Source organism: Sinocyclocheilus grahami, unplaced genomic scaffold, assembly GCF_001515645.1.
Source record: "Sinocyclocheilus grahami isolate Dianchi unplaced genomic scaffold, SAMN03320097.WGS_v1.1 scaffold2810.1, whole genome shotgun sequence".
Classification (NCBI taxonomy): Eukaryota; Metazoa; Chordata; class Actinopteri; order Cypriniformes; family Cyprinidae; genus Sinocyclocheilus; species Sinocyclocheilus grahami.
Genome location: NW_015507986.1, coordinates 4,255 through 15,600, shown reverse-complemented (window position 1 = coordinate 15,600; position 11,346 = coordinate 4,255). Strand labels below are relative to the sequence as shown.

Here is an 11,346-nt window from a genome sequence, read left to right as displayed (position 1 = left end):
ATGCGAGAGGAGAACTCCGAATTCAGAGGAATAGTGTGCTCATTCCAGGTAACCCTTTGATAAAAGGGGAGCACTGCTCAACACTACCACGAGAACAGCCCATGGAGCAAGGAATCCAACTCCTCAGAGAGAATTAAATGCTTGAAAGAAAGCACCATGCTCACAATAGTCCTCAATGGTGAGGGGAGCGATACTTTCAGAGTGTGTCGACCGAGACACACTAGATGAGTGGAGCCCAAGGTATCGGGGTCTAAACCAACTCAGAGAAAGGGAACGAGGTTGATAACGCGTACCCCTTACCGTACAGGATTTCATAAAAGTGGGCAAAGCATAACGTGCACACTTACCACTTATGTGGATTTTTAGAAAGTGTGCAAAGCTTAACGTGTGCACTTACCATAGTATGGATTTAGAGTTTTCCAAGAATCTGTTCACAGATACCCGGAAGTACTGGGCCAAACGGGAGAGACAAGCTCAAATACAACCCTCTAAGGTGAGGGGAGCACTGTCTGAGACAGCATTACACAAGAAGGTTCTCGCAAATGCCACCTATACTTCCCGCTCGATGCCTCAGCAAGAGGGGATATCCTGGTGATCGGGAGGCAACTTAGATACGGTAGACCAGACAGGGCAGCCTGAAAGCATAAACCCAGGGGCCTGATGACCAAGAAGGCTCCTGCAGAAGCCGCATGATCCAGGAAGTATGAAGCCGAAACCCGGCTTATCGTACCGTCTGGACATATATCGACGAGTGAGATAAACACTGCAAGTCGAGCACCCGGTTTCTGAATCCAGCAGAGGGGGTGCTCATCGAGGACCTACCCTAGAAAGGGACAGAAACACACAGGTCCCAGGAAACACCACAAAAAAAGCTAGCAGAAGGGTTATACACACAACCACCAGCACATTAAATACACACACATATATATATGTGTATATATACTGTATATATCAGGGCTGTACGTTAACTTTTTTTTCACATAGAACTGGTGCTACAGAGGTTGAAAGTTTTGTAGCACGGGCCAAAAAGTTGTAGCACAAGTATAAAACGTCTGTTATCATGTCTGATACAAATAATATACAAATAAAACAAACAGTACTTTGTTTTTCAGGTACAGTATTTAGCAGTAACATTCAAGAAATTGAATAAACAAATATTAAAATAAAACACTATATACACTACATACATCAATTATACTTTTTTTCTGTGTTTTGTTGTTTTATTAACATTAAAAGAATAGTTCACCAAAAATAAAAATTCTGTCATCTGTCGTTCAATTCTGCGATTGCTTCCATTGTCCTAATTTTTAAGTCGCTTTGGATAAAAGCATCTGCTAAATGACTAAATGTAATGTAAATTGGCCTTCATAAAACCTGCAGTTTACATTAGACAGTTGAGCTTTTTTGTGGAAGTAACCGTGCATTAGCAGCAATTATGATGTGGATTTTACTCATAACCGGTTGTGTTTCTCTCTCTTTGTGTGATTGACAGGCTCAGAATCGTGCTGCTTACTATCCCACCAGTCAGCTCGCTCAGCTCCGCCCCAGTCCTCGCTGGGCCACTCAGGGTGTCCAACCTCAGCGTGAGTCTCCGCCCACACACCCTTATCCCCGCCCACATCCGCTCGCACACTTGCACAGACCACCAAAGCTCTTCATTTCACTGCTGTGTTTCTCATCTCCGTTCCAGATTTCCAGGGCATGCCCAACTCTGCCAGGCCCTGGATGCCCCGTACGCAAACCTTCGGCACCATGCGTCCTTCCTTCCAGGTCCCACAGGAGATCGCACCCCAGCGCATGGGTGAGCCTTGAACCTCACGGTTATACGCACCGTACATACAAATGCCTCACCTTTCAGTGACAACTCACTTTTTTAAAATCAAAATAGGTCACCTATGAGATTTGCTTAGATCCACTGAGAAAGGGCTTTTATGAGGGTGTGTGGGGGGGGGGGGGGTGTCTTGAAAGGGTAAATAAAGAACTGGGGCCGGGTTGCATGAACTGTTTAGACTAGTCTTAAAAAGTTAGTCTTTCTTCTAGTTTTCTTCTTCAAGACTGGTAATAACTTTTTAATATGAAAAGGTAGATTGGTCTTATTTGTATTGGAAAAGTAAGACTGATTACCCCTTGGCAGCTGCTAGTGTTATCTTTTATAACATGGGATTTTGATCAAATATATCCAATCTTGATTTTTGTCAAATGATGCAACAAGATTACAGTTTTGGACATATACGTTAATAAAAAATATTTAAAAGAATACCTTTGTAACGAATCAGCTCATGGGGAAATGTCAGATTCTTAGTTCAAACACACCTTTGTAAAAAGGGGCAAATGATACCTCATGTATCAATTAATAAGGCTAAGTTTGATACTTGCATGTCTCATCTGTCTGAAAGAGAGGTTTGATGTAATCTGAAGTTTCCAGTTGATCTTTGCTGAATTTGGGTCGATGAAAAGCACCAGTTTTGAGTCAGAGAATCTTGATCAATGGAAAGGTTGAGGCCGCAGCCTGGCACGTAATTTAGGATGTTCTGGAGCGTTGGAACTCACATCTTATCGAAATCTAACAGAACCACCGACTGGGAGGGTCCCTGGAGCGGGGCCTTTAAGGTCGGAGAAGACCCCCGCCTCTCAAGATGGGCTTGTCAAATGAGAAAGATGGAAATTCCAAGCGGGAGGTGGCAATTGCTGGAGGGTTTTACGACCCTTTGTCTCTAAGCATGGTAATTTGCAAATGGACTTGAATCGAAATTACTAAAGATTCTCAGGACCCTAATATACTGTATATTGCCTATGTACCAACATATAATATACACGCTTGTTTCAACCATAAGAAGGCGAATTCATAGATACTAAACAAGGTAGGATTACATATAGTGAAAGGATGACAGGAATGGGTTCCCTCATAAGCATACCTAAAATAGTCAAAAAATATCAAAGACAACATACACCATGACCTGAAGGATACACTGTTCATTCAAAGAAAGGTTTTCCTATGAATTAATTAGTAGAAAAGTCAATTTCTACTGTGCATTTGCCTGTTGCTTATGGGACATGCAGTGAGAGTCTCTGCTCACATTCCTTTAGATCGTAAATGTATCTGGTGTCAGTGTTGCCATGGAACCAGGGGCCTGTTCGGCTTCCTGGGCTGTGACAGAGTATTTGTTAAATCTAGCTAACAAAATATATATTGTGTGTTTGAGTGGTCCAGACGCTATACCTTACACTCTTAAAAATAAAGGTGCTTAAAAGGTTCTTCACAGCGATACCATAGAAGAACCATTCAGTCAAAGGTTCTTTAAAGAACCATCTCTTTCTTACCTTTTTGTAATCTGAAGAACCTTCTTTCGCCACAAAGAAGCTTTTGTGAATCAGAAAGGTTCTTCAGATGTTAAAGGTTCTTTATGGAACCATTCAGACAAAAAAAAGATTATTCTATGGCATCGTGAAGCACCTTTATTTTTAAGAGTGTAAAGTAACTACAAATAAGCATGTAAGGTAAATATATTTAAAAGAAATTCTGTGTGAAGCATGCCCCCGATGTTCTCACCTTTTTCCCCCCTTACCTGTTTGCATCTCTGCACACAATGTGCCTCATTCATGAAACACGAGCAGGACGAATTATTGTGTAAATCGTTCATAAAGCCGTTCTGACGTAAACTTTTGAATTCATGAAAAAAGTTTTCAAAATGTTATTCGGTACGAAAGAAATGTACACCTGCTCCCTGCCACGTGTAAATGATGTGTAAAACATTCCGTGTTCTTTTTGGCAAACTGATGACACTGAATTTTGATGCACTGCCATAGTAATTACAAGTTAATTTGTCCTTGCCCTCTTTGTAAATCATTATTATTATTATTATTGTTTTTTGCAGCTGAGTTGATAACTGTAAAATGCAGCGCTCATCACTGTCACTATTTACCCAGCTGTAAATAGAGGACGGGTGGAACAAATACGACCAACCACATCTCTTACATCTTTATTTGATCCTCTAGCACTCTCTATTCTAATTCTATTCTTTAAAAAAATTGCCCCTTTTAGACTTGCACTCTATTCATTTACTAACTGCTTTTTTTCTTAAAAAAAAAAAAAAAAAAAACTAACACTAGCTTCTCTAATCTTTTAGTATTTTATCTATTTGTTTTCTTTTCATTTATTATACAATTAACAAAAGCAAAAAGGCCTCTAACACTAGCTTGCTCTATTCTTTTTCTATTCTGTTTTCTTTTTATTTATTATATAATAAAAAAATTTTTTTTAAAAACCTTGCTACGTGTACTGCATTAGGCTAACTGAGACTTGTTATAGCACTTGCATATATGCAAGTTAGATATATCATTACTCTTTTGTTGATTTTGATTGCTTCCATTGTCCTCATTTGTAAGTCGCTTTGGATAAAAGGATCTGCTAAATGACTAAATGTAAATGTACCCATCCCATCCTACTTGTACAATGACTGCCTACAACAATGGAGAAGTCAATATTACTGGTTACTGCTTTTTTATATTTAGTAAAATTCTTAAAAATTAGATACTAGTAATATGTTACCACCATGCATATTCCAAATCATAGCGACTAAAGCGTCTCAGCTGGAAAAACGCTGTGCCACCAAAACGTTTTAAGAAGAGCGCCTGACATTTATTCATCTGGCTAAAAACTCTTTGGTGGACACACGTTATTGAATATTTATTGTTAGGCATATGGCCTATTAGTCTTTTTTGCATTTATGCAATATACTGGAGCCAAACCTGAGAAAGTAGACCAGAATATTCCACTGCGTTCCTGGACACGCAATTTGCATAGCTGTAATTCATAGTCGGGGATTATGCTAATTGTGAATGAGCGTGCACGAGCGCCCTATTTACGAATTATTGGAATTCATTAACATAGACATTTAACTATCAAATCTGATGTTTACAAAGCATTTGTGAATCCGGAGGAGAGTTTTCGGGAAGGTCTGTTTTACGTGCAAATTACTCTGAATTTACTCATATTTACGCAAGTTTCATGAATGAGGCCTGGTGAGTGTGTTTCTGCAGTTCATTGATCCAGATTGTGCTCTGTGTTCCCCGTAGTGTCTCAGGCCATGGGCCCTCGTCCCACAGCCGCAGGTGCAGCCACAGGAACGGCTCAGGTGAGAGGAGTGCCACAGTACAAACAGAGATGGTCTTACTATCAGGAGATGAGAGGGTCTGTATTATTTACTATTGGAGAAAGCGTAACGACTAACTCGGATCACGTGTGCCTTAATAACCAATCATGTTACAGCCTTAATGTCATTGAAGTTGTACGACACTCAATCGCTGTTTACGGATACCATAGGAATGAATGGGAAGTGCCATAAGATGAATCCCACCTGTTGCAAAAAGTCAGTGACTTCTCTTATAAAACAACATTTTTTTCGTGGTAAACTTTAAAAATAGTTAAATACAAATGTATTGTTTAGTGTAAAACATGTTGAAGATTAGCAGATAGGCTTTCGATTCATTAAATGATAAGCCGCTTCCTCTAAAAAGCTGTTTATTCAGCGTACTGAAGCCTCTCCTCCATTGACATCCATTACAAAAAAATGGCCTCTGGTCTCCTTTCCCACGTACTGCCAGACCGGAAGTGTTAGCTTTAGCCATTACGCTTTTTCGGCTAATATGGTTGCAGGCTTGCCTTCTATTGGCTTTGGTACAAATACGCACCTGGAGTCCGCAACCCACAGCAGCACTTGCCCACTCAGCCGCAGGTGCCCATGCAACAGGTACTTGCTTTATTTTTACTGGAACGTTTCCTATTTACTCCCCCAAATTTCTGGTTCGGTGTTTATTTCTTTGAAGAATAATTTTCACCATGATTTTTGTCATTTTCACTTTCACTGACGAAAATGAGACTATAGCGAAACAAAATCGTAAAAACAAAAAATTGTCTTAAATCCAGAAGCGGACGGTACGGACGGACTTTACTCAAGTAAATAAAAAAAAGTGTCTGTAGTTTATCAGTGTTTTTCTTTGGAAAATTTTACTTCACTACATTCCAAAAGCATAATATTGTACTTTTTACTGCACTATACTTCATAAATAAAAGTTATTGTTTGTTTTACCTTTAATACTTAAGAACATTACAAATGTAGTACTTTCTTGTACTCAAGTAAATCTCTGAATTACTTTAACTCAAGTAAAAGTAAGAAAGAAAGTAATAGAGTTCTAATGTAATTAAGTATTATATGATATTTAATATGAAACGTAGTGCAGTAAAAAAGTGTGAAGTAAAGTTTTCTAAAGAAAAACACTCTGATAAAGTACAGACACTTGAAAAGCACTTTTAAAGCAGAGTAAACATACTTCACTATTGTCCGCCTCTCATTTTGTTAAAAATCGTGAGAAAATCGTATCGTGAAATCAGTATCGTGTATCGCACCGCGAGTTGAGTGAATCGTTACATCCCTAATAAAAAGTTTGCATAACTTTTGCACCTTGCATAGCTTTTAACACTGCATATTGCAAAATGTTAACTTTATGTATAAGGTTAGATGTATTCAATTTCATCCACTAGAGCTGGACGATAAATCGATAACGATAATTATCGTGCGATATACATTTCCTCGATAAACAATAATAAGAGTTCGATAAGTCTTTGATGTTGGTCACTGTTCGTGTCAAATTTAATTATATTATTAATTTGGACATGTATTAAATGTATTGAAGGAGGAGTAATGGAATATAATTACAGTATTTTTTTGTGATTAAGCTATAGCGTTTATGCATTTATACTAAATGTATTTAGACTATTGTTTTTCATACAAATACCTAGAAGCCTTATTACATTTGTACCATGCTATTGAGGTGCTATATTTGTGTTTTTTACTTATCATGATCATTCTAAATGTATGCTACTATGGAAGACCAATGGTTAAAAAAAACACCTCAAACAGTCAGAATAATTAAATTTCGCCATATAAAATAAGATTGCTACGATTTTTACAGATATTACTTATTTTGATCATGAATATAAATATACATCTGCATCCTAACTCAAGCTACTATCAAATGTGTATTTCTAAGAGACAAAAAAAATGTATATTGTTAATATTATCAGGCAACACAAACCTGTTTCTTGATTTGAAACAATATTACTCATTAGAACATGCAGAACTAAGAAATACTTTTTTTCTATTAAGATATTTATTTTAAGGAAAAATAACTGGAAAAGTGTAAAGAATTCAAAAACGAAGTGTTTGTCATGCACTGAACATAAAGAATAGTTTAAAGCCACAATTAACCGTCTGATGTATTTTTCAACTCATTTTGGCCGATAGCCGATGCCAATACCGATATATTTCCTTTTGTTTGGAAACAACACAAAGTCTCTCCTGTGTGGAAATTATAAGCAAATTATGGGGTCATGTGACATCGCTAAATATCTTCCCACATAGTGATGTAGACATGTGGGGGCTTGTTAGAACGAGACGTTTTAGGTAGGCGTGGACGAGTCTTAACTTTTATAAAGAATATCTCTTTGGGTTTGAGACTTTAGTCTTTGCAACTTTACAGATCTTATCTATGCACGAGCAGCTTGTAACACTCCAAAGAGAAAGGAAAACTTGAAATTGCATCATATCACTGGTTAGTTTTTAACAAGAGCTTATTTGTTAGAGGTAAATAAACAATTATGAAGTTATTTTAACTATAAATAAACTATATATCAACCACTACATTTTTTTTATTTATTTATTTTTTCAGAAAGACGTAGTAGTAACCTTAACATTTTATTTTAAGGTTTAACATTTGTAGATGGTCTAAAGCAAAAAAGTTGTAAAAATTCTGAAAATCTTTTAGAGCTCATAGTTTGTTTAAAAATATAACATATTACACATGATAATACTGATAATGCTGATACTGACATACTGATAATGAATAAATCAGTATATATAAAATAATAAAATTTACAAGTGTCATATTTGTGTTTTTTTTTTTTTATGTAAGGTATAGCTTCTGACCTTTATATCAAAACATACTCCTGATTTTATGACATCAATTACTGCTTTATTTAGAAACAGTCTAAATGTTATTTGTGTATTTTACTTTCATTTTATTAGACGTAGACCAACAGCGCCCCCTACATAATTAAAACTCGTTACCGAACGAGCATTAGGACCGGGGGAGGCTGCCGCTGCACTTGCTATTACTGTTTACTCTTATCACACACTGTACGTGCATTCTCAGTTTAAATGCAGCGATCCAAAACAATGAATCTAATCACCATTCAGGCAAAACTTTGCTTCAAGAATGAACCACAATGCTGACGTGATCTAAACACTAGCACACCCTCAGCACATGTGAGTTAATGTATTCCTCTTATCGGCATCATTTTTCATATCGGGCCGATGCCGATATTTACATTTAAAGCCATTATCGGCAGATTCCAATATCAGTCCTATAATATTGTGCATCCCTACTATATAGTAAGTCTCAACTGCCTGAATTTATTTTTGTCACAAAATATAACTTATCTAGCTCTTTATATACAGATAGATATACTGTATAACTCTGCAACTTCATTGTATGCATAAAGCAATGTTTAATTCTATTTAGCAAATCTCAACTGCTTGATTATATTGTTGCAAGATGTAACTGTTATTGTCCAGTTCTAATCTGATAAATGTGACTTTGAAGATGAAGATATTAAGATATTATAAACATTAACATCATAATTTACTGTCAAGCTGCTCTGAAACCATGTGTAAGTGAAGAGGGGTTTTCTAAATTTGACTTGCTTTTTGCCCCAGAACGTCGCAGAGTGCATGTTTGCTTGTGTATCTTGCACAAAAAAGTGTTCCTTAACGTTTATGTATTTGTCTCCCATTAAGCCTGCTGTCCACGTTCAGGGTCAGGAGCCTCTGACGGCGTCCATGTTGGCTGCCGCCCCTCCACAAAAACAGAAGCAGATGCTGGGTGAGTTTATCCTCTTGTTCCTGTTTTGCTTTTTTCGTGTATTAGAATGTGTCCCGTTTCATTTAATTTTTTTCTGAGCAAAAAATAAGACTGCATACGTTTTTAATGTGATTTACAGAAGACACCTACTGAAATGCCATTCATTGCAAGAATAGTTCATATACCAAAACATCTTGTCAGGCATATTTAGAATCCTTAGATGTCATTAAAAGTCTCTATTTAAGGATCACAGTGCAGCCCTAAAAATACTAATTGTCAATGTAAGTCTTTACCAACGTACATTATTATCCTTTAAACCACTAGGTTCTACTCATTTGTCAGCAATATGTTTTTAATCATTTAAAATATAATAAAGTTCTGTATAATACATAATAATTGTATACTAATTCTTATGTATATATATATATATTTAGTTGGTATAGGTCAGAATAGGTATGTAGATTCATTTTACTTAACTATCTTTTATAGTTGCATTTAAACCATATTTTGACACTTTAGTTATTTGAAACAATAAAGTACTTTTTCAAGTACTTACAATTTGAATTTTGAATCACATTAAATCCAATTATGTATATATAAAATATACACCAAAATGTGATTTTATTTTCTCATTTTTGTTTTTATGTATAGTATACCTATATTTGCATTTTACGTGTATTTTTTAAATGTCAATTGCATATTTTAAAATGTATGTCAATTAAAAAAATCAATAGAATTTCAATGGAATATCTAAATACATGCTCTCTTCTGTGACAGGTGAGCGTCTGTTCCCGCTCATCCAGAACATGCATCCCAATCGGGCTGGAAAGATCACCGGAATGCTGCTGGAGATCGACAACTCTGAGCTGCTGCACTTGCTGGAGTCTCCGGAGTCCCTGAGGTCAAAGGTCAGTGCTCATGGGATGCTCAGTTTTGTTGTTTGTTATTGGGTTTTTCCTGATAGCGGTGATCTCACCACTTTTAGTGATAATGAAATGTCAAGAATGTGTTTTATCCCCAAACCAAAACTTAATTTTTTTTTAACCCTTGTGCGACCTTATGGACATTTTTGTCTCTTTCGGTTTTGTTTTTTGATCATTTTGCTTGTGCTAATGCCAACTGCATACATTTTGGATGTAAATATTTGACCTTCATTTCCTTTAATAAATCTATTTTACAGTAGGTACAAAAAAATAGTTCCTTTCAGGACCTTAAGGACAAAAATGTCCTCATTGAAACCCATTAAAACTGGAATCATTAATCTCAGGGCCATTTAACTATAAAATGATGCAGTCTTTGTTAATAAGCTTTCATTCTGTTGGCAAGGCTTCAAAATTTAAATTGTAAAAAAAATTACCAGATGGTGCCATTTTCTCAGGTTTGGCCTATAATCAAATGTTTCTTGTTTTCTGCTTTTGCTGTATTATAGAGCCAGTTGGATAAATTATGCAGCTATAATTGTGTGGGTGTGTTGGTATGGATGTCAGAGTGTGGTTTGTATATGTGTCCTAAAAAATGTTTGTGTGTGTGCTCCTGTAATGTTTAAGAGAGAGAAATTATACTGTACACCACTGTGTATGCCAGCGGAGCTTTGCTGGAATCTAATGGGAAAGGTTTGGTACTGCATCCAAACAAAATCTTAATAAAAGCTCATTTTTTTGAGATATCAACCTCAAATTTGGAACACAACTGGTTTAGATTTATGGCTTTGATTTTCTGGCAATTTTTGTGTTCAACATGTTTTATAAAATATATATTTTTTTATAAAAAAAATTGTGCTCATGGATCATTTTCATAAACATAAACCTCTATAACTTTTTTGGTTTAAATTTTTTACGTTTTTAACTTCAACAATAATCTGCCAAGGGTCTTCTTTTAAATGAGACCAAACTTAAGTCTGTACTCCTAAGCTTTTTGAACCTATGTGTAACTTTTTTTTAAATTGACGCACAAGGGTTAATATTCTATATATAAAAATATACTTAATATTCCAGGTGGATGAAGCAGTAGCGGTGCTGCAGGCTCATCAGGCCAAAGAAGCTGCATAGAAATCAGTCCCCAGCACCGCTGTGCCGGCCGTCTAACACAAGGTGAGAGGAGAACTTGGATGCGCTTTTCTTTCACACTTTTTGACTATTAAAGAAATACTTTCTTCTAATCTTTTAAATTGTTCTTCCTTTTTCAGAATGGTTCTCTTTGGCCCTGTCTTCACCAAGAGGGACACAGTAAAAAAAAAAAAAAAAAGTGAATAAATATTGAAAAATAGAAACTCAAAAAAATAAAAAATGAATAAATATTGAAAAACCGAAACTCAAAAAAAAAAAACGATGTCGTCCAAATGTTTTGTTTTGTTCTTGACCTTGATTATATTTAAATATATATATATATATATATATATATATATATATATATATATATATATATATA

At 35.9% G+C, this 11,346-nt stretch overlaps 1 protein-coding gene across 1 annotated transcript in view; it reads left to right on the top strand.

The window, feature by feature from the left end:
- Positions 1-11,147, top strand: part of LOC107575679 (polyadenylate-binding protein 1-like) — a 12,448-nt gene extending 1,301 nt beyond the window's left edge. The window contains exons 2-9 of the mRNA XM_016262033.1: positions 1,493-1,583; positions 1,691-1,801; positions 5,113-5,152; positions 5,678-5,750; positions 8,856-8,940; positions 9,697-9,827; positions 10,914-11,009; positions 11,105-11,147. Of these exons, the coding sequence (XP_016117519.1) occupies positions 1,493-1,583; positions 1,691-1,801; positions 5,113-5,152; positions 5,678-5,750; positions 8,856-8,940; positions 9,697-9,827; positions 10,914-10,967 (585 nt within the window). The 3' untranslated portion in view covers positions 10,968-11,009; positions 11,105-11,147. The remainder of the gene's footprint in view (positions 1-1,492; positions 1,584-1,690; positions 1,802-5,112; positions 5,153-5,677; positions 5,751-8,855; positions 8,941-9,696; positions 9,828-10,913; positions 11,010-11,104) is intronic.
- The last annotated feature ends 199 nt before the right edge of the window (positions 11,148-11,346 follow it).